The sequence below is a fragment of the Podarcis pityusensis genome (genome assembly GCF_964106645.2).
Source record: "Podarcis pityusensis genome assembly, chromosome: 9".
Taxonomy (NCBI): Eukaryota; Metazoa; Chordata; class Lepidosauria; order Squamata; family Lacertidae; genus Podarcis; species Podarcis pityusensis.
The window spans coordinates 61,968,460-61,996,391 of record NC_138034.1 but is presented as its reverse complement, the minus strand read 5'-3'; the positions used below and the strand labels follow the sequence as shown (position 1 = coordinate 61,996,391).

General features: G+C 44.2%; 2 protein-coding genes and 1 long non-coding RNA gene across 5 annotated transcripts in view; 1 reads left to right on the top strand and 2 right to left on the bottom strand.

Moving 5' to 3' along the window:
* Nucleotides 1–20,173, top strand: part of HERC3 (HECT and RLD domain containing E3 ubiquitin protein ligase 3) — a 52,880-nt gene extending 32,707 nt beyond the window's left edge. For 2 of the 3 annotated variants that reach the window (XM_081020714.1, XM_081020716.1), the window contains exons 11-25: nucleotides 939–1,001; nucleotides 2,558–2,669; nucleotides 3,768–3,957; nucleotides 4,643–4,806; nucleotides 6,034–6,147; nucleotides 7,829–7,852; nucleotides 7,939–8,028; nucleotides 8,668–8,838; nucleotides 9,976–10,119; nucleotides 10,996–11,162; nucleotides 11,924–11,990; nucleotides 12,923–13,005; nucleotides 13,877–14,060; nucleotides 15,993–16,095; nucleotides 18,104–20,173. In XM_081020714.1, the coding sequence (XP_080876840.1) occupies nucleotides 939–1,001; nucleotides 2,558–2,669; nucleotides 3,768–3,957; nucleotides 4,643–4,806; nucleotides 6,034–6,147; nucleotides 7,829–7,852; nucleotides 7,939–8,028; nucleotides 8,668–8,838; nucleotides 9,976–10,119; nucleotides 10,996–11,162; nucleotides 11,924–11,990; nucleotides 12,923–13,005; nucleotides 13,877–14,060; nucleotides 15,993–16,095; nucleotides 18,104–18,312 (1,885 nt within the window). In that variant the 3' untranslated portion in view covers nucleotides 18,313–20,173. The remainder of the gene's footprint in view (nucleotides 1–938; nucleotides 1,002–2,557; nucleotides 2,670–3,767; nucleotides 3,958–4,642; nucleotides 4,807–6,033; nucleotides 6,148–7,828; nucleotides 7,853–7,938; nucleotides 8,029–8,667; nucleotides 8,839–9,975; nucleotides 10,120–10,995; nucleotides 11,163–11,923; nucleotides 11,991–12,922; nucleotides 13,006–13,876; nucleotides 14,061–15,992; nucleotides 16,096–18,103) is intronic. The other variant, XM_081020715.1, reaches the window with a different exon arrangement.
* Nucleotides 201–2,100, bottom strand: LOC308485466. The gene is made up of 2 exons (XR_013990536.1): nucleotides 1,573–2,100; nucleotides 201–832 (listed from the first exon to the last, which is right to left on the bottom strand). It is a non-coding gene; the product is annotated as an uncharacterized lncRNA (long non-coding RNA).
* Nucleotides 20,174–26,400: 6,227 nt separating the features above from the next.
* FAM13A (family with sequence similarity 13 member A) overlaps nucleotides 26,401–27,932 on the bottom strand; it is a gene marked incomplete at its 3' end in the record, with an annotated part of 151,329 nt that continues 149,797 nt past the window's right edge. Inside the window, exon 25 of the mRNA XM_081022232.1 lies at nucleotides 26,401–26,423. Within this exon, the coding sequence (XP_080878358.1) occupies nucleotides 26,401–26,423 (23 nt within the window). The remainder of the gene's footprint in view (nucleotides 26,424–27,932) is intronic.

Genomic DNA, 27,932 nt, shown 5'->3' with positions numbered 1-27,932 from the left:
GTAGGTGCATTCTAGTGTTGAGTCAGAGTTTGTTTCCAAGTATCACTTTCCAAATTTCCCAGCTACTTGTTAAGTCGTCTTCTGCCAGGCTACAGTACTTTTGGGCATTTCTAAAATAGATGTGGGTGGTAGACCACACATGTGTAAAAGCCAGAGGCTATCTAAGGAGATGTAGACAGTCACTTAGGCAACCATTGCCATTGTTTTTATTCTTTTTATTGCCAGTTTTTTTTCTACTCTGAAATCCCTTTGCGATATTTTATGGGAAGTGATTCATTAATGGAATCAAATAATTTGCTGATGGGTTTCTGAAAGCAATGAAATTCTAGGCACTGTTGTTTTTTTGGGCGCCAGAGGAAGCGACTTAACTTTTAGAAATACTTCATGATCTTCAAGTGAGGGCTAGTCATCTAGTTCCCCAAATTTGGTGAAAAAAGTTCAGTGGGTAGGGGAGTTGCTGCTGCCTGGATTTATGTTATAGACTCCTCTGCATCACATGGATAATTTTCATCCTGTCTTCAGAGGTCCCCAGCAACATTTGGCAATGGCCCTGAAGATACCTCTCCAGGGTTGGGTAGGTGGAATCCAGGCTTTGAGTTGTTCGATTCAGTACTCCTGAGGCATGACACAATTGTCCCATGCTGAAGCTGCCTCAGTCAGCCTCCACAAGGCTGACAGTATTGAGGCTGGGTTTGGAATTCCCTTTCTCGTGCAACTCCAAAGGGAAAACGGGCCACCTGATGTCATAGTGACATCACGAGACTGACAGCTGGGCAGCCAACCTCCACAGATGTCACTTAGGCTACTCCAGCTGGTTCCATGATGATTTCACCTAGGAGCAAGGGCAACGGAACTCAAAAAGTAAATATACTATGTGAAAAACAACAGCGTGGCCATATAACCCATGTCCCTCTCTCTTCTTGTCCCTCCACTCTAAGCAGTGAGGTTGTGCAGATCCTGTCCTCGGCTGCCTGCTGGAACGGGAGCTTCTTAGAAAAGAAGTAAGTGCCTTAAACTTGCATAGGGCAGGAGGAAACACAGGCTAAGTCCCTGCAGTGGTGACTCTTGATCAAGCAGATACAAAGCGGGTGGCCAATGAGGTTTCAGTCTGTGAGGGCCAGTGTGGTCTAGTGGTCTGGGTGTTGGACTAGGACCTTGGAGACCCGGGTTCAAATCCAGGGAGCTCGCTGTGTGACCTTGGGCCCAACCATAATCTCTTAGCCGTTAACCTATATCACAGGGTTGTTGTGAAAATAATATGGAGCTAATAATATGTTTTTGCCACTTTGAGATCTGGAGAGGGTGGGGAAGGTGAGAATTATTATTTTTTAAGCAATAAGAAGTAGTTGGTGGCTTCCTGACCAAGGAGGGTGGAGGCATAGAAGAGGGGAAAATATTCAGACCCCCCCAAGACTAGCCATTCTGCGAATCCTAGTGACGGTTACATAAGAGGCCTCACAGCCCAGGGCCAAACATGTGGAGGGGAGGAGGGACACTGCCTGACCCAGCAGCTTTATGTAAGATTTTTGATGGCTGATGCAGGCATAGAAAAAGCTCCCTGGCTGAACTTACATCCTGTCAGAACCAATTCTGTGTGCTGGCTCTGTACCGTTAGGATAACATGATCCTCCAGGCGCCTTGGAAGAAACCTTCTCGGGTCCATTGTCTGTGTTGTTATGGCAATGGTAGCTAAGCTATCAGGGGCTACGTTTAGCTCTCTATGCATCCTATTGTCAACTGGCAAATACGGTATGTGATTTAAATGGAGCTTCTTCCCCAAGAGGGCACCTGCTGTTGCAGCCTCAGCAGCTAACTTAGCAGCATGTTTGTGCTGGGGGAGGAATTTGTGGTTGGCGTTTGGAGCACTGACATGCTCACGGAACACCTGTAAAATGCTACAGACGTTGCTTGTGATGTAACGTCTCAAGAACATGTTAAGCTGCAGGTTTTTTTGTTTTACTAGAAGGATTGCAGGTCTTTTGCCTGCTGCCGTTTATTAGATTACTGGGTGTCGTCTTTCCTCACTTCACATCAGTTAGAGAACATCCAGCTGTATCTAGCAAATACTCACCTAATCTATCATCCTTTCCCCCACCATCAGGTGCTTCCAGAAAGCCAATAAGCTGGGCATGAAAGCAATTCCCATTCTTTGCAGTTGGTATTCCTTTACAACTGGCATTCAGTTGGCAAATTGCCGCTGAACCTAGAATCTGCACATGGTTGCTAAACAAGCTGTGGTTTTATACAGCTCCCACAGTTGATAAGGGGCAGTCAGATTCTGTGGAAAGAGTGCTAAAATTCTGCTGGGTGACAGAATTCTACTGAGAGAAGTGCAAGCTCCTTGCGTGGTTGTAAGTTGCTCGTTGGTCTTGCTGATACTCCTGATAAGGATTCATCTTCGACATAATAGGAAGTTTGTATGAGCAACTATTAATTACAGAGTCTGGAGCTGCGTATAGGTTAAGTAGCTCAAACGTTAATAATCACTGTTTGTAAATACATTGCACGCCAGGAATATTTCTCCCTCCATCTCTCAATTTTCATTTTCATTTTGTAGAATAGACGAACATTTTAAAACGAGTCCCAAAATTCCAGGGGTCGACTTGAATTCCACCAGACTGATGTTTGATAAGCTGATGACGTCCCAGCATTCCATCTTGCTTGACCAGGTGCAGACTTCAAAGGCGTTAAATTTTTTAAGCTTTCTGCTTTGTACAGAGCTTTTGCGAGGAGCTCATGAGAAAACTCGTGAGAGAGCAAAGCCACAACCTGTTCATTAGTATGACTCAGTACAGTTCTAAGGACATGCCTTGACAAACATCTCGCAGGTCTTACCCCCTTCATGTGCAAAATACAAAACATTTTGCCTCAAGTGCATGTTTGAAACCTGGATGCTGGTTCTGCTGATGAAGCCAAACTTTCCCAGTTTGGAATACAGTGGTACCTTGGGTTAAGTACTTAATTCGTTCCGGAGGTCCGTTCTTAACCTGAAACTGTTCTTAACCTGAAGCACCACTTTAGCTAATGGGGCCTCCAGCTGCTGCTGCGCCGCCAGAGCATGATTTCTGTTCTCATCGTGAAGCAAAGTTCTTAACCCAAGGTACTATTTCTGGGTTAGTGGAGTGTGTAACCTGAAGCATATGTAACCTGAAGTGTATGTAACCCGAGGTACCACTGTACGGTGTGCAATCGCAAGCCAGATCTAAACACTCCCAAATCTGAGCACGGTTTGTTGTACAGTGGTACCTTGGGTTACATACGCTTCAGGTTACATACGCTTCAGGTTACAGACTTCGCTAACCCAGAAATAGTACCTCGGGTTAAGAACTTTGCTTCACGATGAGAACAGAAATCGTGCTCCGGCGGCGCGGCAGCAACGGGAGGCCCCATTAGCTAAAGTGGTGCTTCAGGTTAAGAACAGTTTCAGGTTAAGAATGGACCTCCAGAATGAATTAAGTACTTAACCCGAGGTACCACTGTAGTTGTTTGCCATGACACCACAGCCCTCCCTGTCACTTTCCCTCCTTTCTTCCCAAAACCAAACTCCATCACCTACTTTGGAGATCACTAAGTTTCACCATGACTTTGTAGAATTCCAAATACACCGGTTGAGTCTCCACTTCTGGAGGCCTGTCGAAATTGCTTCTGTGGTGACTGGTTCATAAACTTGGGTTGGCTCCATAGTGCCAGAGTTGAACTGAAACAAGCCTTTGTGGCTGCAATAAAGCTATGTTTTGAGCCTCATTTCTTTCCTCCCCTCTTTGCAGATCCTGAAGAGCTTCGAAAGCTTTTTGATCCCAGGGCTGCCCAGTTCCCCACCGGACGTTGAAGCCATGAGAATCTACCTGATTCTCCCAGAGTTCCCGCCGTTTCAAGACTCAAAGTATTATGTCACCTTAACCCTTCCCTTGGCAATGGCGATTCTGCGTCTGGACAGGAACCCCAGTAAAGTCTTAGGTAGGAGATGCACACCAAGTTTCCCCCCCTCCCCTGTTCTTCATGCCAGTTTTGCTCTCCTACATTGCTGTGGCCATTAACTATGCTTGTAGGGTTGATGGGAATTTTAACATCCAGAGGTCCAGTTTCCCCCCATATCTGGTATAAAGCGACTACCTTTGGTGTTCAAGGCGTATTCAGCCACACTACCATAAACTAGGGATGGGGAACCTGCGGTCCTCCAGATAATTGCCTAGCTGCAACTCTCGCCACCCCTGCCATCAGCCGTCTTTTTGTCAAGTGTGAAGCTTGACAAAAACCGAAGACCTTTTTGCACTACTTACTTGGGAATATAAGGCCCACGCAGTTCAGTGGGACTTGCTCCTTAAGTGAACATGCTTAAGATTGGACCGCATCTGTAGGAATGCATTTATCAAACAATCATTCATATGCTGGGATTTTAGTGTTTACAAATGGTATAGGCATCATATGTTGGTGGTTCTCTCCCCCCCCCCCCAGCAAATATGCCTGTTAATAGGATTATAATGCTCCTGAAGCCTTGGAGGTTTTTAAGCAGAGGTTGGATGGCCATTTGTCATGTATGATCTAGTTGAGATCTGTCATGTTTGATCTAGATGATGCTCCAACTATGATTCTATGATTAAGCTAATAGCTACATGTTTTGCTTTGTTGTAACCCTGTTTAGATAACTGGTGGTCTCAGGTGTGTCCAGGTTACTTCTTGAGGCTGGTGGATCTCTATAAAGGTGCCGTGGTTTACCTCTTGAACGGAAGAAAAACATTATTGATCCCTGTCTTGTATGGCAGTTACATCACAGCGGCACTCAAGCTTCTGGAGAAACTTCATAAAGTAAGGAAACTGCGGTGGTTGTGTCCCTGTGCAGAGTGGCTGTTTTCGCACGTCATGCCAACCACCATTTAACTTTACACAAATCGAGCCTCTCTGAACCCGAGCAAGACTCACAAACACCCCATCCCCTCTCCTGCTTATTTCCCAGAGCAGAAATAAACCAAGCTTCCGTTTCACTTCTGTCTTGTCAGCAGCACACATGAACCAGGAATTGTGGTTTAGGAAGCAAGCCCACTTCAAAACCCTAGTTCGTTTCGTTTTAAATTGGCTACGATGTAATTTGAGCCACGTTTTATGGCTTGCACGTAATGATCAGCCAAGAATCTATGAAAGCAAAATGGAATCCTGCTTTGTTCCTCTTCCTAGCAACCCAGGAAGAGGGAGGGGAAGGGGAAGCGGGTGTGCAAGGCAAGCCCTTTGCATGGGCTCCTTAGAAAACGGTGCCAATCGTTGGTTCATCTAGCTCCACTGATTGGCAGTGGCTCTCCAGAATTTCGGACAGAGCCCTCTCTGGAAGTGCCATGGATTGAACTTGGGATCTTCTGCATGCAAAACATGTTAGTAATCACAATTACCATGCGTTAACCTACCCTTCACTATCAATTCCCAGAGTTTGGGGCCGGGGGTGTCGCAGCAATTTAAAATCACAGCATTAAAAACAGTTCAAAGCAAGTTACAGTCGCAGGAATAGGGTGGGCCCTAAAATCACCTATCTCAGATGTCAAAAGTCAAGGTAAAGAGCTGTTTCCTCCACTATTGTATGCTCTTCCACTGAGGCTCAGCCCTTTCCTTTTCCTGTTAGTGTTAACAGTGTTAAACTATGCTGTTGCCTTTGATGCAAATGCTGTCAACATGTGCAGTGGAGGTTTGTCCTTGTGCTGGGCCCTTTTGGTGTCTAGGCTCAGACCACACCTTGTTTTGATGTACAAAGATTGTGGTTTGTTTTGCTATGTGCCCGTGTAGGCTCTTCTGCAAATGTTAAATCTCCCTTGCTTTCATTATGCACCTAGTTCTGTGCACTAGGCTTGTGTTGACCACTCATTCCTCTGCTGTGACCTTTCTGTTCTCGATGTTCCTTCTATTCCTAAACTTGTTCAGCACGTGTCTGTTCTAGTACTGCTTGTAACTGACTTAAATGTTGGGTTTTCATGTCCTTTGGTTTGAGGGAGCTGGTTATTATTCTCTGCTTCTTCAAAGAAGTGTTTTCCTTCTTCTTTCCCAAATCAGGTAAATCAGAAAGTAAAACACGTAGAATATGACAAGTTTTATATCCCAGAGATTTCCAGTCTGGTGGATATCCAGGAAGACTACCTGATGTGGTTTTTGCATCAAGCTGGAATGGTAAGAGGTGTCATGCAATTGGTTGTGAGGGGAGGGAACAATCCAGGGTTTGCAGCTGTAAAGCTATGAGCATTGTGTCAAAATGGATCACCTTACAAATGCAAATTCCACAGTCGTTATAGGCTTTTAATGTAAGTGGTCACCGTGCGTATTTAGCTTGTTTTCAAGATTTGGATGTCTGGGAAAGTGGAAAGTTTAGGGATTATGTGGTCTCCCAGTAGGATCCAAGAGAGACGGGTTGATGTGGACATTAGAGACAAAGTGGTAGATGGCAAAGAGGAAAGAATGGTTGTTCAGGATATTGAAATCCCATGTGGAACCTTAAACTTGAGTTCCAAGTCTGTTTTCAGATCATTCTCCCCACAAGGGCTAGAAGCTGGGGGTTTTTCCGTTTTTTCCATTTTTTAAAAGAAAAAAACCAGCAGTATTCTCAAAATAGCAAGTGTTTGTGTGTATAAGATATCTATACATGCATGCATGTAAAATATCTCCAGGGTATGTAGTATAGAAACCAGGTGGGCTGCTACACTGTTTGGGGCAAAGCATGACCATCTTCCCCATGTTTGGCATCCCATATGGTCTCAGGTATGGGAAGCTTCAAGATGCAGCTAAAAATACAGTTAATGGCCAAGAGCCAAAGAACTGCAAGATTAGTTGTGTGTCCCGCGGACCTTTTAGAAGCGTGTTTCTTGAGCAGCAGCTTCCTCCTCCACCCCAGCGTTGCATGACAAACTTTCCTTTGAAATGGGGGATGGTGAGGCACTGGGAACTGAAGGAGAGACACCCTCCTGTTGGAGTAGAGGCCAGAGGAGAAGCGTAGGGCATTGGGTAGGAGCGAGTCCCTAACCAGCAGGTGAGGTGAGGTGATGGTGGAACTCTGAGTCTTAAGACAAGAGCCCTGAGCCAAAAGCAGGGTGGGGAGCGAACAAAAAGATGTGGAAATGCAGAAGGACTTGTCTGTGAAAGGAACGCTGGACTCGAAATAAATCATATCCAGCACTTCTCTAGCAGGTTCTGGTTCATTCTTGGTTCGGGGGGCATGAACCAACCTTCTCTACCAAATGGGGTGGGGTGGGGCCTAGAGCCACTACTCCACAGAGAGGCAGCTTGTGTGCGCATGTAGTTTGCAAACCACAAAAAGACCCATGAAGTGGGCCAGCCTTTGCTTTAATCTAGTGCATGGGTAGGTAAACTAAGGCCCTGGGGGCCGGATCCAGACCAATCGCCTTCTAAATCCGGCCTGCAGACGGTCCGGGAATCAGTGTGTTTTTACATGAGTAGAATGTGTCCTTTTATTTAAAATGCGTCTCTGGGTTATTTGTGGGGCATAGGAATTCGTTAATTCCCCCTCCCCCAAAAATAGTCCGGCCTCCCACAAGGTCTGAGGGACAGTGGACCGGCCCCCTGCTGAAAAAGTTTGCTGACCCCTGATCTAGTGCTTATGGTGTCGGACTTTGACAGACGAGCCACATATCTTATTGGGGGTGGGGTCAGCCACCCCCATTATCCGCCCCTACCCTACATCATAGGGTTGTTGTGAGAACATAGGCTATCCTTTGGGGGAAGGATAGGATTAAAACGTAACTGATGGTACTGCTCTAAGTAAAACCTCACACATTATTCATTCTCTCTCTCTCTCTCTCTTTGTCTTGCCTCGCCTCGCCCTTCTCCCCCTCCCCAGAAAGTCAGACCATCAATTATGCAGGTAACCATTCCAATTACTCTTGCCAAAGTAGTTCTCAGCAGAGGCCCAGGCTGCCACCGCTAAATTGAACTGCTCCTACTTTCCAGGATGCCGTGACTCTGTGCTCTTACCCTTTCATCTTCGACGCGCAAGCCAAGACCAAGATGCTGCAGACGGACGCTGAGCTGCAGATGCAGGTAGGCGGCCAGGTCTCCTCTTTCTGCCAATCCCAGCCGTTTTAATCCATGCATTTATTTATTAACATATTTTCTGCACTGACCTTCGCCTCCCCCAAAAAAGGGTTACAAGGGTTTTCCGTATCTTACTGCATCATGAAAAGCATTTATCAAAACCTTGCAACAACAAGGAAAACGTCGCAGCAGAATGAAAGTAGTATTGATTTTGTGGGGGGACCTTTCACCCTTTTTGGGGTGAAGGGAGATTAAAAAATGGGATTTCCTACTGGCCCTTGATCTTTAATAACCTTTGCAAAATCTGTGCGGGAGGCATATGGTGCACCCTCCCCCAGTCCTCCCACGTGGATATTTTTAGCAGGGAAATAGGCACTCTTCGTGGCCCAGTCAAGATATTTCCAAACACTAGGAAGGGGCAAAGTGAGTTAGGTGGGCATTTTTGCAAAGCAGCTGGTTTTACAGGAATGTTGTTTTCAGGAGGCAACACAACATCATTTCTACCCCCTGCCCAAAGCAAATTGCCAGTAAACCCTGTTTCCACAGATGCCACTTCCTCTACGCCGGGAATGGAGAACCCAGGGGCTCAGTGCATTTGTTGTTGCTGCTGCTGCTGCCCTTGACTTTTGTATGTGGTTTTTATAGGTGGCCATCAGTGGGGCAAATCTGCAGAACGTTTTCATGCTCCTCACCCTGGAGCCCCTCTTGGCTCGAAGCCCCTTCCTGGTCCTCCATGTTCGTAGGACCAACTTGGTTGGCGACGCTTTGAGGGAGTTGAGCATCCATTCGGATATTGACTTGAAAAAGCCTCTGAAGGTAAGGCCCTGTGGCAGTTCCTCGCTGCAATAGCTTGTTTGGTGTTTGGGCCTAGTCCTCCTCAGTGAGGCACTAAATCTGTGTCTGGCCTTTATCACTTGAGGCTGAAAGTGGCTGCTCACGCAATGGAGTGCATTTGTTGTTTAGTTGTTTAGTCGTGTCCGACTCTTCATGACCCCATGCACCAGAGCACGCCAGGCACTTCTGTCTTCCTCTGCCTCCCGCAGTTTAGTCAAACTCATGCTGGTAGCTTCGAGAACACTGTCCAACCATCTCGTCCTCTGTCGTCCCCTTCTCCTTGTGCCCTCCATCTTTCCCAACATCAGGGTCTTTTCCAGGGAGCCTTCTCTTCTCATGAGGTGGTCAAAGTATTGGAGTCTCAGCTTCAGGATCTGTCCTTCCAGTGAGCACTCAGGGCTGCTTTCCTTAAGAATGGATACGTTTGATCTTCTTGCAGTCCATGGGACTCTCAAGAGTCTCCTCCAGCACCATAATTCAAAAGCATCAATTCTTCGGCGATCAGCCTTCTTTATGGTCCAGCTCTCACTTCCATACACCACTACTGGGAAAACCATAGCTTTGACTATATGGACCTTTGTTGGCAATAAGTCTCTCCACATAGAGAAATTGCCTAATCTACTGAGGCCTTGCTCCAAGTTTCCCACAGCAAAGCATACTGAGGTTTGTTCATAATTCTCTGGGTGCTGCTCCAAACAGAAGAATTACATTAAGACAGTAGGCAATAATAGCCACACATTTAAAGTAGTATCATACCACTTTAAACACCCAAAGGATTCTGGGAACTGTAGTTAAGGATACTGAGAGTTGTTAAGAGACACCCGTTTCCCCTCAGAGCCACAATTCCCAGAGCAGTTTAACAATCAATCTCTCTTCCCAGGGAACTCTGGGAATTGTAGTTCTGTGCGTGGGGAACAGGGGGTCTCCTAACAACTCTCAGTACCCTGAGCAAACTTCAGCTCCCAGAATTCTTTGAGGGAATCCTCTTCTGCTTAAAATGGTATCATAGTGACTCATTGAAATTGGTGGACGTAAGTCTATTGGATCTGCTCAGAGTATGGCTCAGTTGGCTGTTACTAGGTTGCAATTGCTAAAGCTCCTTTTTGGGCATTGTGGCAGGTGATCTTTGACGGCGAGGAGGCGGTTGATGCTGGCGGCGTCACAAAGGAGTTCTTCCTCCTGCTGCTGAAAGAGCTCCTGAATCCCATCTATGGGATGTTCACCTCCTACCCCGAATCGAACCTGCTGTGGTTTTCGGATACCGTAAGTGTGCTTGGTTTATGCACTCACAAACTGTTTGCCAGGGATCCCGCTTAGCTTGGTGCAGGGTGGATTTGATTTAAATCAAATCAATTTAAATCAGTAGTCAATAAGACTTTATTTAAATCTTTTTTTTTTTTTTTTTTACAGAAAGACTCATTCTTTCTGGTATAATCTTAATATTTACAACCAGATGAAGGTTTCATTTTTGGAATAATAAATTTTCAGAGTAGTTTTTACAGTTCTATCAAAAATTACTGATTTGGTTATACTATTAGAAATACATGGACAAATAATTATGAAATTATTGTGAGGTTTAATAAGTTAAATTTATATTAGGACAACGTTTCTGCTGCACTTTATTGGAAGGAGAAAAAGAATCATTTCCTTAGTAACAATTTATATAACTAAAACAATAACATTATAGCATATGAATCCATGTTTGTTAACTTATGCGGTTAATGATTTTTTTTTAATAGAGAAACCTTAGACTGAGTTTTAGCACACATGAAAAACTTAAAACAAATCCTTATTTCCTGATGAATAGCCTTTGGACTATAATGTAACTTAAATAGAAAACTATCTTTAGAAAGATTTTCACTCCAAAAGCATTTTATTTTAAAAATCCGTTTTAAAATTTTTAAATATATTATATATAATTAAATATATAAATATATATATATATTTATATTATATTTATAATATATATATATATATATATATAATCACTGATTTTTATTCACCCTGGCTTTGGTGTAGTTTGGAGACTCACAGCCTGGGTGTGTGTGGATTGTTAGCCGCTTTCCAGATCTAAACCTTTCCAGCTCCTTGCTGACGCTTTCCTCCTGCTAACTAGTCCTTTTCTTTGTGTGTCCGAAGTGTTTTGTAGAGCACAATTGGTTCCACCTGATTGGCATCGTCTGCGGTCTGGCCATATACAACTTCACTGTTGTGGATCTTCACTTTCCATTGGCTCTCTACAAGAAACTCTTGAATGTGAAGCCGTGCTTGGAAGACTTGAAGGAGCTTTCACCCACAGAAGGAAGGTAGAAAGTATTGGAATTATGTCTTCCTGTCCGCTTCGTAATTGGCCTAGATTGAATTTGGCAATGGCATTTTCATAAAATTGGGGCAGTGCTGTGGGTTGGGGATGGAAGGCAGGATGTGTCTCTTATGAGGGGAAAAAGCAAACCATTGGAAGAAAGAATACACCTATGTTTTCATCCTTCTCCAATGAGAATATTTCGTGTTGGAGTTCTGTTGCCCCAAACCGATATTTGTGTTCCTTTTGGGGATGAGAATTTTTATTTTTCATTATGCCCATTGAAATAAAAAGCAAAACAAAGTCATACAAAGCATGATATTTACAAAACAGAAAATAATGTGTGAGGTTGAACGCCTTCCTGAAACCTACCATTTTTACGTGCTATAAATAATCTATATACTTAAATAACGTGAAACTGTTTGGGTGTGGCTCTTTGAGTTCTTATCATATATCTATCAGATAAGAATTCTGCATTTCACATACTCTTTATTTTACATTGTTTTAACGTAACTGTGGAAGATTCCAGTATGCAGCAGTGTTTTATTTTTCTCGCAATTGTTAATGAACAAATAATTCAAATTGAAACTCTCTCCTGTAACTTTTTTTGGGATCAGATTGTATTTTTTGGCCCGCTTTCCTCAATTTCGTCCTAAAATTTGATACCATAAATGCTTAATAGCAGGGCAAGGAAGAGGGTGTGTCTCAGATTCAGACTTCTTCTAATGTCTTTCTGCCTTTACGTTTCCTTTACATTAATTATAGGAGTCTTCAACAGCTCTTAGATTACCCTGGGGATGATGTTGAAGAGACATTCTGCCTATATTTCACGGTAAGACCATCTATCTGCCTGTCTCTTGCGTTTACCTTATTTTCCCGTGTATAACATGACCCCATGTATAAGACGAGCCCTATTCTGGGGAGCACCAAAATAAGAAATCAGTATTTTAAAGTGAGCTGAAAAAGATGATTGAGCTTTTTTTTTTTATAAGGTCGACCAAAAGGTTTTTAGCTTTTTTTTGGGGGGGGGGGGGGAATAGGATAGGTTGGTTAGGCTGAGAGACAGCAACTGGCCCAAGGTCATCCAGTGAGCTTGATGGCCAAGTGAGGATTTGAACCTCAGTCTCTCATGTCCTCATCCGACACTCTAACCGCTACACCACGCTGTCAAAGGAACACCCATTTTTGAGGGTGTACATCTTGGCTCAGGTCCGTGTTCATGAAATGGACACCACAGAGAAGGTTTGGCTGCATTTTGAAGTTCTTCCTGGTGTCGATGGAAATTGAGCTCGTTTGATTTTAATCTGGATTGTGCCTCATTGGCTACAATCCAGCGGTATGCCAAGGGTGTGGAAACGTGGTCAGATATAAACTGCACATTGCTCTCAAATTGGTAGAGCGTGGGACTCTTGATCTCAAGGTCATGAGTTTGAGTCCTTTATTGGGCAAAAGGTTCTTGCATTGCAGGGGATTGGACTAGATCAGCCTTTCTCAACCTGTGGGTCCCCAGATGTTGTTGAGCTACAACTCCCATCACCCCTAGCTAGCAAGGCCAGAGCTCGGGGATGATGGGAGTTGTAGTCCAACAACATCTGGGGACCCACAGGTTGAGAACCGCTGGACTAGATGATTCCCCCATGGGTCCCTTCCCACTCTACAGTTATAGGATTTTATGTCCTTTTTTATTGTTTGAAGCTGTGTTGATGAGATACAGAATGAAGCAGTTTTGTTGTCTTTTTCTGGGTTGGGAAAACAAACAAACAGATGTGCAGAGAAAGCTATGGAGTGGCGGAGCAGAAGAACCTCATCCCTGACGGAGACAAAATTCCAGTGCAGAAAGATAACAGGTGCATACCGTCTGATGCCTAAAGATGCTCTCTGTGGTAATTTCACAAGTGACACAACAGGGTCCTTCGTAGCGGCTGTTTTGGGATGAGCCCAACAAGAGGGCTCTGTATTGGGCTCTTCAGATTGGGAGGATAGAAATCTTAAGAAAATAAAAGATGGAGGGGGTGGGGGAGAAGTACTGTTGCGCAGGAAGCCACGAGGGACCATGCTTGAAAAAAAATACCAGACTGTGTTGGGGGAAAACAAAAAATGCAATAAAGTAGAAAAGGTTCTGCCATCTGCTCTTCATCCTTCCTCGTTTCCTGACATTTGGTTTGGTCCAGGGAGGGAACGCGAAACAATAAAATGGATCCAAAGTCTTTTAGATTAACACCGCACATATTGTTTGGTAATATTTGTCGTAGATTTGCATAGGCAAACATCGCCCAGAGCTTGGTTTGAGGTTTCTTTTTTTCTGGAGTCTGAAAATATGATGGAAGGAGAAGGGGAAGTTTTTCCCCCCAGCTGGTTCATGCAATTGACCACTATGGGAAGAGGATGCTGGACTGTTGAGGTTAAGTTGTTTAGTCGTGTCCGACTCTTCGTGACCCCAGGGACCAGAGCACGCCAGGCACTAGATGGGCCTAAGTAGCCTGATCCTGCAGGCATTTGTTACAGTTTTAATTTTAAAAATCCTGTGCCGAAGTAGTGCAGATTGTACAGTGGTTTGCAATGTAAATGCATTTTATGAAATGCGCGTGATCTTCCAAACAACCTTTGGAAGTGGTATCCCTTGCTGTCTGGGTGGACAGTGGCTTCAGCCGACAACACCCTTATCTGCCACTGTTTGCTTCTTTGTAATGACCAGTGCCATTTCTTTGAATCCCCCAGGGAGGAATTCGTCGACGCGTACGTTAATTATGTCTTTAACCTTTCGGTAGACGAGTGGTACATGGCTTTCTCCACGGGCTTCCTGAAGGTGTGTGGGGGTAAAGTTCTAGAAATGTTCCAGCCCACCGAGCTGAGAGCCATGATCGTAGGGAGCAGCAACTACAACTGGAAGGAACTGGAAGAGGTAAGCAGGCACACCCTTCTGTACATTTTGCCCGTTGTGAATCTAGAACTGCTACTTGTTGTGTTCCGAAGGCAAAGGAAGGATTGGACCCTGATTAATAAAATAGACACGAGGCTTGGCCAGCAAGACTCTGGGAGGAAGTGTCAATAGCCACTCCCTCTTCCAGGCCGTTTTATTAACAAAAGAACTCTTACACAGTGTTTGTAAGAACCATTTAGATTTGCCATGAGCATTTCAAAAAATCACCACTTGGGGACAAAGTTAGATCAGAGAAATCCTTTTAACTACAAAGAACTACTTTGAGCATGCATACATGTTTTAGGCTAAATAAACAGGAATCAAGGAGGAATGCATTTAGCAAACCCAGAGGTCATAAACAGGCAGTAAAAAGGAAAGGAAGGACGGCAAGGAAAGTCAGGCATTTATCGCCTTCTTGTAAACTCTCTTCCTGGCCCTTAAAATCTACCTAAAGATTCACAAAAGCTACATCAAAGCTACCTCCTTATCTTACGTACTGAGGATGCCTGGTGAAGCAACCGGTCTGTGTACGTGACTTGTCAGGCAAGAGAAATGGGGCAGAGATGCAGAGGCTTGGATTGATCAGAAATCATGTCAAATGGCTCAAGCCCAGCCAAAGCAATGCTTTCATTGCTGACACAATGGCTTGCTTCATTTTTCATAATTCCTCATAGCAATCCCACCTGACCACCACACTACTGTCCTGAGTAAAACCTTAATCCTTACCTTCTGAGAATCTGTCTGGCTAGAATGTGAGACCTAAGAACGCCCCCATCTTTCTCTTAATTATTTACTGTTTTCTCCATTTCCCCCCCTCTCACCTGTCCTCCAAAGTGTGCATGGTTCTCCTCCTCTCTATTTAATCCTCACACCCACCCTGCGAGGTAGGAGAGGATGAAATATCAACCTGTTAGCTTCCTGACTTAAGTAGGCGATATGAACCTGCACCTTCTTGTTCCTAGTCTGACACTCGGGAGAATTTTGCCGAATGGTTCAGTTCATTAGAGAAAGCACCAAACAGTAAACTAAACATGAAAGCAAAGCCATCGCTCAAATGATTCTTGAAGTAAAATAATAATGAGCCTTGGTTTTGGGGTTTTTTGGTTTTTTTTGGCAATATGCTGTGCTCAGTGCATTTCAGTGTGGTGCCTCCTTTTCCACTGCCAGCCCGATCCTGTGTGTGTTTACTTGGAAGTAAGTCCCACTGTGTCCAATAGGGCCGACTTCCTAGCGGGTATGTTTGGGATTGGAGCCTTACTGGAGAGCTGCAGAGGTCCTGTTCTTAAAAGAGCATGTTGGTTCAAAATGGTTCAGCATCCTCTCTGAGTGAACAGCTGTGTCAGGGGAATCAGCATCCAACAGCTTTGGAATTCAATCAGCTTGCATCTCTAAATTATGAAGATATTTAGAACCCTTCTGGACCAAGCTAGAGAATGCAGTTTGAACATTTGCAACCTTCTGAGTCATTTTACAAAGTTCAAAATATATATGCCTTTGAAAGTTATTACATTATTTGAAAGCATCTCTAAACTTCTTAATATTTTAGAAATCTCCATGCACGATATAAAAACACAACATCCATTAAAACAAAAATACAGCCTAAAACCAATAAAATGATATAACATCAAGTTAAACAGAAATTCAAGGGACTCTTACACATAAATCAGGGTTCTATATTAATGGGTCAGGGAAAGACTGGACAGAAAGTTAAAAGTCCTTACAAGACGTCTGAAGCAATTGGTAGTTGCTGCTTTACACGTGGCAGAGGGAAGGACATTCCATAGAAGGGGCAACAGCATAAAATGCCCATTTGGGAGTTATTACCCTATGATGTAAGCATTCTTACAGGTCCATACAGGGGCAGGCGGTCTTTCAGGTTTACCATGAGTTCTTAAAACTAACCCTTTTTTACAGAGCGCAGTTTACAAAGGGGACTACTCGGCTACCCATCCAACCGTGCAAATGTTCTGGGAGATCTTTCACGAGTTTCCTCTGGAAAAGAAGAAAAAGTTTCTCTGTAAGTAATTAGTTTTTTTTTTTTTTTTAGTGCGATGGCAGTTTCCCCTTGGCTTTCAGAGTGGTGATTCCGACAGTCGAAGCCAATAACTTGTTCTTGCTAGCTTAATATATACAGTGGTACCTCGGGTTAAGAACTTAATTCGTTCCGGAGGTCCGTTCTTAACCTGAAACTGTTCTTAACCTGAGGTATCACTTTAGCTAATGGGGCCTCCCGCTGTTGGAACACAATTTCTGTTTTCATCCTGAAGCAAAGTTCTTAACCCGAGGTACTATTTCTGGGTTAGCAGAGTCTGTTACTTACCGTCCCCCTTACGAATGCTGTGGGTTACGCGCTCCGCTAACCCGGAAGTAGATGCCCCTTGTTGCGACCTTTGCCCCGGGATGCGAGCGGAAGCCGCGCTCCGGGGGTGCGGCAGCAGCGGGAGGCACCATTAGGGAAAGCGCGCCTCATGTTATGTGCGGTTTCGTGTTACGAATGGACCTCCGGAAAGGATTAAGTTTGCAACCGGAGGTACCACTGTATGAAACACACCTGAATGCCTTCCACCAGGTGGCAGGTTTCTCTTTACCTGTTCTCTGGCACGGTGGTGAAGGGAGTGAGCTGCTGAGATTGGAACTTCCTCTCCAGATCTCACTTCTGCACTGTGGTGAAGCTTTTGATACTGGCCCTCTCTGCTTGCGGGGAATCTTCCCTTGTGTATGGAACTTTCTCTGCAGTCGGCGGTCCAAAGTGGCCAAGGAGGAGACTCAACATGTGGCTTTTGTTGAATGTGGAAAACAAGGGTTGGGAGCTGTCTGTATTGTTGTTGTCACACTTAAATCTATATCCCGCTGCTTCTCCCAAAGGAGCCCAGGGCAGCAAACACTTCAATTATATAAAAAAAAACCCGCAGTAAAAACTCCACATATTTAAAATTTCTAAAAAGAATAAAGCACAAAACATTAGAAACAAATTTAAGGACAGATAACACCAAATATTGTGCCTGAACAGGCCCACCGAAACAGAATAGTTTCCATCGATTTCTTAACTTGTTCAGGAAGCAGAAAGAATGAGATGAGGGAAGAGTGTTGGTATTTTTAAAAGGGAATTGTTATAAGAAAAAAGGCTCCTTTTCCCTTATGGGGTACCCAAGAGCATGTCGAGTTTGTGCATCGTGATGTAGGTTTGCTATCGGTAGGAGAAAACAACAGAGGCCAACCAGAGAATATTGAGAAGCAAAACAGCTAGTAAGCCTGATCTTTATTAAACTGTTGCGACAGGGTGCTCACCCCCCAAGCAGGAGGGAGGAGGAACCCAGAACAATAATTTGCACCCTGTAGCTCAAACCCCCCCCCCCATCCTGCAATACATCCATCACAGAAGGGGTGGTTTACAGCAGAATCCTGTCTGGCCGGAAACCTGTTAAAGGTTTACCTGGATAGCCTGGCCATTCTTTTGTGATGATAAATACTTAATTCCTGAGTCCAGGTTACAGGCTCACCCTATTCCTACCCAAATGTGCCCTTAAGGCAGGATTTGTGAGCACAGAGACAATGGGGAGGCGTTTCCCATTTCCATCCAAACCGCAGAGGAATATTTGAGGTTACTGAAATTAGTCAAAATGGCTTTAGGGCTGTTTTCCGGTACTGTTTCAGACAGTACAGTTTCTATATCTATGTAGGTGTTTGCCCGATACATTTATGAACATTTATTTTATGTCTTAGACCTTATCTCATACCAATAACTAACTTAGTTGGTCTCTAAGGTGCTACTGGAAGGAATTTATTTATTTTTTATTTTTATTTTATTTTATTTCGACTACGGTAGACCAACACAGCTACCTACCTGTAACTAGAATGATATGTGCTTGGGATGGGTGAGCTTACAGTTCCTGATCCAGGATGCCTTCGAATGCCAGTTGGTGGGCCCTCAAAAGCTATTGCCCCCATATCATCTGTTTGGCCACTTGTGAGAACAGGATGGCCTCTTCAGGGCTCCGCTGATGCTTTTATGTTCCCCCTTCCAGTGTTTCTGACCGGCAGCGACCGCATCCCCATCTACGGCATGTCGAGCTTGCGCATCGTGATCCAGTCCACCTCCAGCGGGGAGCAGTACTTGCCGGTGGCGCACACCTGCTACAACCTTCTCGACCTCCCCAAGTATAGCAGCAAAGAAATCCTGAGCACGAGACTCACTCAAGCCATCGACCACTATGAGGGCTTCAGCTTGGCCTGAGGGGAAGCCGCCCCCAACACAGACAATTCTTGTATAGAAAAGAAATACTGTCTTGTTTTTATTTTTGTAAGGGAAATGGGATAAAGATACTCCTTGAGATAGGGAGGGTGGGTTGGTGCGGGGAGGAGAGAAGGGAAGAGCATAGGATCAAGGACACCCCCCCCCCCGTGAAGTCTGGTCAACGTTCCTCAGGATTTTGACTTTACTACTTTTCAAAAACAAAAATCTGTTGACACGTCGTCTTTCATCTTACTGGCTGTTAGATGCCTTTTTCTTCCCTTGCTCGCCTGTCCTCTTGTTTAAAAAGACCTTCAATATTTTGAGATGTCTCTTCACAGTTTGGAAATATAAAGCTGTGTGAAAGCTTTCCTTGTCTCCACACGTACGGGTTCCCTACCACCTCTCCAATCACAGGTAATTTCTGTGGTAAAACAAGCGTGCTCCTTGGGTGTTCAACAGTACCGGGGAGCTAAGAAATGGATAATTTAACACAGAGAAGATTAGTATGTGAATGTTTGGGCAGAAATGAAGGTTTTATGAGTTGAATTTTCTAACATATTCTGCTCCTTGTTTCCCATTGTCTACAAAAAAATGGGAGGAGGGGTAAATAATTTTACTGCCTTCTGTGTGACCAGAAGAATTTCAGGGCCTTGCATGTAGATGGATGGGAACGAGCCATGCTCATGAAGACCTAGGTGGCCTACCTGAATTATTTGATATTTTATGCTGTTGGGTGTTTTTAACAGCTCTGTGTGTGTGTTTTGAAATACAGTGATGATTCCCTGCCCCCCCCCCCGCCATTTCAGTGATGGGATTCTCACAGCAATTCCTCCACAAAACACACCTCATGTCTCCCTTCCCACCCCCCACAGTCTCTGCACTTGGGGGTCTTTTGGAAGGTAATGCAGAAACCCTTTCCCACCTTCAGCCCAAGGGTGGGCAGCAGCCACCATCCTGCCCCATCAGGGATGGGATTTCCATGGCTCTCCAGATATTGGATGGACTCCAACTCCCATCAGCCCCAGCCAGCCTGGCCCAGTGGTCAGGGATGATGGGACCGTGAGTCCGGCAACATCTGGAGGTCCACAGGTCCCCTATTTCTGAACTGGATGTTACTATCTCTTGTCTTCTGCGGAGAAATGCAGGACCCTGACATACATTTATACTGAGAGAAGCTGATGAAGCAGTTTCTACACCCCTACCTCTTGACCCCCTACCCCAGAAGAACCCATACCCACCATAGATGTCATGATGAGCACTCTCCTCTCTTCCAAGGTCCATTATTAATCTGAACTTGTGATCCTGGAGAATGGATTTATTTATATAACAAGGTGGCCTGGGTCCTGCTAAAGCTGGTTGTTTATGACCTTTCAAGTACTGCGAGGAGCGGTGGAGTGAGTCACAACTCGGCTGTTATCATGGGGACTCTGTGCCAAACTTGATTTGACCTTTGACTTTGCTCGGCTGACATGGGCCAAGCCAGCTGGACCGCAGGGGATGGAGGAATTTTACCCTCCACTCCCTGTTGGCAGTCCCAAGTGGTGGTGTGCCCCATAGGATGCCATGTCGAATTTGGCGTTGAATCACAGTCTTCTTGGGTTGGATTGGGGCCTCGGTATTTGTCTATCCTTCGCTTAATCGTAGCATCAAAACCGTATTTTGCACCTTCTGATGAAAAAGCTGTGAAGGTATCAGGGGATTTTTATTTTATTTTAAGAAAAGGAATTAACACTCTGATTTGCTACTTGGGTAGCCAATCAGCCTCTTTCTACTACAGCGTTAAATACAGCTCTAGCAGATGTTTATTTTCTATGTGTGTACATAGCCCAGTATTATGCAATAAATGTAATGTTTCCTTCAAGCGTGTTTTCACCTAAGAACAAAGGGAATTCTTGACTCCGCTTCAGAATGGTACAACTGGGTGGTTATAGAACTATGATCTTTAATGATGTGCTTGAACCAGAAAGTCTCAGGATTGGACAAGGCTTGGAAGTATGAAGGAGAACCATCACAGTCACCCAGTGCTTGCAGCTATTCCTGCGCACCTACCATAGATCCATGTTACAACACTTGCATGTGCAGGTAAAGGTCATTCATGGCACATAGGCCCAAGCCACATGGAGATAAACATCCCAGAAACATCCAGCTTTGGCGGGGGGGGGGCAGTCCTGGAAACAACAAAATGGTTCAGGCCTATAGCTATTTCGATTTATGAAATAATGAAATCCACCGAACTATTCACAACCTATGGCAAAATCAGATGGCTTTATTCCCAGCTCTGTTCAAACTTTTGATAACGGAAGCAATGGGACTTGTTAATGTCCTCTCTCCTAATCATTCTTCCATCCTGTTTGGTAGTATAAGGGGAAGATAATACAGTGGTTCCTCAGGTTACAGATGTTTCAGGTTATAGACTCCACTAATGCAGAAATAGTACCTCGGGTTAAGAACTTTGCTTCAGGATGAGAACAGAAATCGCGCAGCAGCAGCAGCAGGAGGCCCCATTAGCTAAAGTGGTGCTTCAGGTTAAGAACAGTTTCAGGTTAAGAACAGACCTCCAGAACGAATTAAGTTCTTAACCCAAGGTACCACTGTATTACTATTTTTACTATTACTATTACTATTTTTGTTATCAGGGCTCCCCCCCCCCCCCAATTCACAGGCACTCAGTTCCGGCACCTCTCAGGGTGTGCCCTATTGCCATTCTAAGAGAACAAGGGAGGCATTTGTGGTGAGTTCAGGCACCTCTTTTTCTAGAAAAATAGAACTGATTGTTCTTTATGAAATTCGTATACTGCCCTTCATCTGAAGATTAAAGGGCGGTTCACAACATAAAAATACAAAATGAGAACACAAAATACATAATGAAAACAATCCACAATTAAAGTTTGTGTGAGGACCATGGACTGGATAGCTGGGGAGATTCATGTTTGTCATGAAAGGCCCTCATGTTTCTAGCTTGATGAACAGTTGGGCGTGTGTTTGAAAATGGGTAAACAACCAGAAAGTGACTTCTCACATGGTTTCTGGCCATTTCCCAAAGCTGGTTTTAGTGCGACTAATCCCAGTTAGTGTGCAATTTGCTGGCATTAAGGGAAGTTCCAGTGTAGGTTGAACTCTGTTCCTGCTTACATTCCAGTGCTGGGAAGCAACACAATATCAGCGAAAGCAACGCCTTCTCCTGTTCCTCATAATACCTCCTCCTGATATGATTTGTAGAGCAGGACAAGCAAGGCGGGGGACTCGCTTTAGAAAGCGTTAGTGGCATTTTCTGTGTTATTCCATGAAAGTTTCAGTGGCACCTGAAACACAGATGTTAGTTCTAAAGCGCATATATATAAAAAAATAACACCTCTACAAAAAACATGCCAAAATGAACAGCTGAGGCTTCTAACCCACCAAGACAAAAGCTTGTTAGGTTTGCCCACAAATGATATTGCTACTGTCTAGTAAATGACATGGGACTGAAAAGTACCCAAATTATGTTTATCCAAATCCTTACCAGCTGAGAATAGGATCCCCTCTCACCCATGAGCATGGCTTCAAAATATGGGCTGGAAAATACACTCCTTTTTTGCAGCTGTAATGAGCGAGGATTTGATAGTGGTGGTCAGTTAAGTGTTTTTATATACATTAGGTCTTGTAAGGTAAAGGTAAAGGGACCCCTGACCATTAGGTCCAGTCGTGACCGACTCTGGGGTTGCGGCGCTCATCTTGCTTTATTGGCCGAGGGAGCCGGCGTACAGCTTCCGGGTCATGTGGCCAGCATGATTAAGCCACTTCTGGCGAACCAGAGCAGCACACGGAAACACTGTTTACCTTTCCGCCGGAGTGGTACCTATTTATCTACTTGCACTTTGACGTTCTTTCGAACTGCTAGGTTGGCAGGAGCAGGGACCAAGCAACGGGAGCTCACTCCGTCGCGGGGATTTGAACCGCCGACCTTCTGATTGGCAAGTCCTAGGCTCTGTGGTTTAACCCACAGCGCCACCCGTGCCCACTTGTACCAATCCACTATTTTTTGTGTTTGCCTTTAGAAGCAGGGGGTGAGGAGAGGCAGAACTTCCAAAATGTTCAGGGAGGGACCATAGCTTGTTGGAAGAGAATCTCCTTTTCATGTAGAAACTCTCAGGATCCCCAACATTCCAATTAAAAAGGGCCAGGGAGCAGTTTCTGGGATCTGTGGAGAGCTACTGCTGAGAGAAGGTAGAGAATTCTGAGCTGGACAAATTATTTGACCTATTATAAAGCAGCTTTTTTATGTTGTTCATACCCACCTATACCAAAAGAGACATCCATCGTTTCAGCAAAGGGGGTTCTCAAATGGCCATACTTCTCCTCTGTCAATTTTAAGTTCTTGACAGAAAATTTAATCCGGATGCCAATGTGCTACTTTCCTGGGGGGGGGGGGGGGCACAGGAATGTCACAGAGATCTGGCGCCACTTGTTTGTTCTAGGATTAAGAAAACTTTGGGATTAATTAGAAGCTGCCAGAGGTTTTTAAATCAAAGGCAACCATCTGCATGATCAAATACTTCTCATCAGATACAGCTTTGCAGATTTAATTTTGCAGCTTGTCTTCAATGGCCTGGTTCTAGGTGGTTGTCTCTGGAGAAGGAAAAGGGTATTTTTCGAATATGTGGGGCTTTAATAAACCCAGCCGTTTTCAAGGATTTGTTCCCTTGCCTTCTTTTGTTACTCGGCATTAACTGGTCCATTTGGCACAATATGGACTTTGGTTACTGGTGGTTCTCTGGTGACTTGGCAGAGATCCCCCCCCCCCGCCAATGCATCTGGCTTCAATCCATTTAATTGGAGGTGTACAGAACTGGAACCTTCTGTCTGCAAAGCAGGGACCACTTTTTCTCTCGTAGAGGTTGAGAACCGACAAAAGAACATGCCCCTATCAGCAGCGGTAACAAACTGCATGCTTGCACCATTTGTGCTAGTTAGAACAGCTGCAGGACGTCTTGAATAAGTGGCTGCCATCTCATGTTAACTCTCCTAAATCTGGATGACTGCAATCCAGATCTAGGCAGTCCTTTTAAGTCTCCTTTAAAACTTGCAAGCACAAACAAGGCCAAGAAAAATGAATAGGATGATTGGGTGGCTAGACTTAGCCAAGTGTCATGTTTCTGACTTGACAAAGTACCTTTACCAATAGCTTCTGATAAGTAACTAGTAGATGGTGTTACACAATATTGCTTCTCTTTTATTAACGCCATCTTCTGCAACATAACCCTCTCCAGATGTTGTTGTTTCTACAACTCCCACCAGCCCGAGTCAGGAAAGGCAAGAATTGTAGTGTAACGCCTGGTGGGCTCTTTGTTGGCTACCCCTGGAATGGAAACGGGCTGGGGGCTTTGCTTCATTATAGAGGCCTAAGCCATAAAGCGACATGGTTGTAGTTAGGAGCGAAGATTAGTCACACAACTAGTTGCTTTCAGTGGGATTGCCACTGTTAAAGGTAAAGGTAAGGGGACCCCTGACCATTAGGTCCAGTTGTGACCGACTCTGGGGTTGCGGTGCTCATCTCGCTTTATAGGCCAAGGGAGCCGGCATACAGCTTCTGGGTCATGTGGCCAGCATGACTAAGCAGCTTCTGGCGAACCAGAGCAGCGCACGGAAACGCCGTTTACTTTCCCGCCGGAGCGGTACTTATTTATCTACTTGCACTTTGATGTGCTTTCGAACTGCTAGGTTGGCAGGAGCAGGGACCAAGCAACAGGAGCTCACCCCGTCATGGGGATTCAAACCGCTGACCTTCTAATCAGCAAGTCCTAGGCCCTGTGGTTTAACCCACAGCGCCACCAGTGTCCCACTGTTACCTACTGTTAAACCTCAAGAGAAAAACTGGGAGCATTGCCACCCTGTTAGCAAGAGTGATGGAGGCTGTTGCAGTCAAAAATAGGTTTTATTTTTTCTGTTTCATACAAAATACAACCCTGTATGAAAAATGTACATATATATATATTATATGTCTACAGGTTTACATTTAAAAAAAAACAAAAACAAAAAACCACCAGAGTGTTTTGATTGAATTTTGCTGAGTTTAAGTAATGATTGTAAACACAGAACAAAGCGCACAAGATTTCATCAGGTGCATCAAGCAGATCATGAACAGGATTAAGTTGGGTGGTTGTTCTTGAAACCTAGACTGAAGTCTGACAAAGGCATTTATTACAGCTGCATGATATGATTGGCTTTGTTTTCAGCTTTCCAGCTGAAACTCAAAAAAGGTTTGAAGTCATCTCTGTGTGCTGTCCTCCTATTTCAATGACGCTCATGCAGAGAGGATGTCCCTGGGATTGTGCCTGACACCTATATCATAACTAGGTCCTTCACTACATAAATACACAAAATAAGAACATGGGATTGTCAGTGCATGCAAATGTCCACAGAGAGGGCTGAGAACAGGCACAAATAACACTTGGAATATATGCTTTTAAGCAACCTTGACACCCAGCGGAGCTGCAGAGGTGTTAGAGAGGTGGAACACAATTTTCTTGCCACTGTAAAAGGTTTGGCTATACCCCTCTCCACAGGAGATTCAAAGAAGTTTGCAAGTCTCCTCTGTTCAGTTTCTTTTGGCATCGGGGATATTTCAGAGAATCCATAGTACCTGCAGGACAGCTGTTAGCAAAGTTGCCTAGAGGGGAACTGTACAAAGGATATAAAGCATTTGTCATTTTCAAGTACGGAGGGAATCAAATTTTCTCAAAAGTGTCATGTAGGAGAAAAAGCAGCAGCAGAATTTCTGTTTGTGGCATTTTCGTTCCCAACTCTCATGATTTCCTTTTAATGAGTGGGGCAGAATCAATTTGTTAAAACTCACGTGGGAAACAGCAAGGATGATTTTTTTCACTGCAATTTTGTTACAAGGGTGTGGACAGATTTTAGGTTTGTCAGGTCTACTTTATCCTTTGCTAGAGCTCAAAAGATCTGCTAGCGAGAGCCAGGTGCAAAATACCATTCGAATGAAAGAAAAGAGTGCCTCTGAGCACATCCTAAGCACAGGAATTTGTAATCGGTATTATAACTGAACTGAGCTCACTGTCCTTTATTTCAGCAGTCCAATTAGCTGGGGCGAAAGCTGTTTTTGGTATTGTTAAAACAACTGGGAGGCAGAAACCCTTACCAATCGATGGCAAATCACCCAGAAATTGACCACTCAATCATGGAACTACCTTCCACTCAGCCCTAGTAGAGACTGGAGGTAGGATTTCTAGACTACAACAATTTTATAGCAGTTTAGCTGTTCCTCCAAGAAACTTGGGAAGTAATTTGGAGAGGGCACCTGTGCATTCATATGGGGAAAACTTTGAAAGCTTAAGCCTCAGAAAGAAGGCAGGGAGATGATGCTCTGTGTGCAGGTCCTCCATTCAAACATGCGGTCACTAGGGTTCATTCATTTTGAGGAGGCACAGGTGTGTGGAGGACTGGAGTACACACCTGCCTGCCTGTTTGAATCTGATCTCTTCAAGTGAAATAATACACAGCCAACTACAGAAGGAATTAAAATGTTAAGAGTGGGAAAAGGTTGCTTAAAAGTGATGCTAATGGAGATGAAAACAGCATCTAAATGAGCAAATAATCCCCTATTGTATGGCGAAGTCCTCACGAGAGCCAACCCTGAATTAAGATTCCCTCAGTACCCTTCTGCATTGATTGCAGTAACACAACCGGCAGTTTCACCCCCTCTTCCTTCCCTTCCACTGTATCCACAGACAAATCGAATGGCAAAAGCCATTTGCATGCTGCAAATTTCCCCCAGCAAAACCCCACATACAGGATAAATTGCTAGGCTGGAAGTATCCGAAGGCTTGATGGACAGCTGCAAAGAAAGTGATCCAGGAATTCCTGTACTAGGAGCAGGAAAGCTCTGTCCGCTCACTGCTGAGATCCTGGTATTTCTTCTACCCCCACAGCCTCTAATGGCTAGTCCCAAGGAAAGATCAGGATCAGGCCTCCACCATTTCTACCTGCTCCTCTCACCACAGGCAGATTTGATTAAAAGATCCTGCTGGTTCCTCCCTGGGAACCTCTTTGGAAAAGGTTTATTCTTCCATTGTCGGGGAGGATCCTGTTTCATTTAAGCATCTGGTTCTCTTCTAAAGGCAAGGAGATGGCAGGAGGGAGTGTGAGAGCTTCAGGAATCTGTGGCAAGTTCTTGCTCTCAAACCACTAGCTGAGCTGACCCCAGGGCGCCTCCTCAAGGCAAGCTGGCTTCTATGCCAGGCCTGAATTTCCATCTTGTGCCAGCAAGTCGGGATGAGAAGAAACCACTAACCCACACAGTTTTTGCTCTCTCGAGTCCACGGGTGCTTTCATTTTGGTGATGGGGAAAAGCAATTTGGGGCCACGAATAGATGCACATATATAACATACACAAACCTGGAAGCCTACCTAACAAAATGATTAGGAGAAGATGTGTTCATTGCTCCACATTTATTTCAATGTATAAAAAAGCTAAACAATTCGACTGTTCAAGTGTAAACCCATGAACAAATTACAAGTTTTCCTTCTTTTTTTATATAAAAAAAATTTATAGGCATTTATATTTGTTAAGTGATTCATTTAACGTGTCATTCTCATTTTGCTTTTAAAATAAACATCTCGACCTCATTTATATTAGCATTTTGTAATATATAAACATGCGCCTTGCTTCACTCTCATTCATTTGTACTATGTCAGTCGGTCGTCCCCATCCCCCCCCCCAAAGATCTTAACACAGACACATCACACTTATTTTTTTGTTTCAAAAAATCTAGCAAGCAGCAATTTCGGTAAGAAAAGTCATGTTCGAACAGCTGCTTAGGTCTCATGAAAGCAGTTCGCTCTTGGCTTAATATAATTTTTGGCTGCTTTGGAGCCTCTGCCCAGCTGCACAAACCATAGTAGTACAAACTGTTTGGGAGATGTCCCTCAATTTCAAAAACAGTTTTCCACATGGCATAAATGGGTGACTCTTTAAAAATGAGTCTAAACCCCTCCACTCTCATAAGGTTCACAGAGTTAAGTTGCTCAGTTTTCTCTGGAACCACCTTTATGCTTGCATCAGTTTTGATTATGATAATCTTAGTAATTGCTGATAGGTAGCCGTGTTGGTCTGCCATAGTCAAAATAAAAAAAATCCTTCCAGTAGCACCTTTAAGACCAACTAAGTTAGTTCTTGGTATGAGCTTTCTGAAGAAGTGTGCTTGCACACGAAAGCTCATACCAAGAACTAACTTAGTTGGTCTTAAAGGTGCTACTGGAAGGAATTTTTTTTATTTTAGTAATTGCTATTCACTTCAGAGGGGCATTTATTTAATAGGGCTTAGGTATGCTTGTCACCAGGTTTTTGATTCAACAGAGCAGAGGAAGCATTTCTATGAACTCTGATCAGACATTGTTCGTTATATCAAGTGCTCATTAAAAAAAAAAAAGGGCTCCAGGGCTGGTGCTTAGAAAGTTTTCTGCTGATTCCTGTTAGCTGCTTGCTTCTCTTAAAGCTGAGTTTTAGACATTATTTTTCCTTACTAAAAGAACAGCATAAAACACACACACACACACACACACACACACACACACGTCAGGTAGACAAAAGATTTGTTCTTTCTTTAAAGTACTGTTTTGGT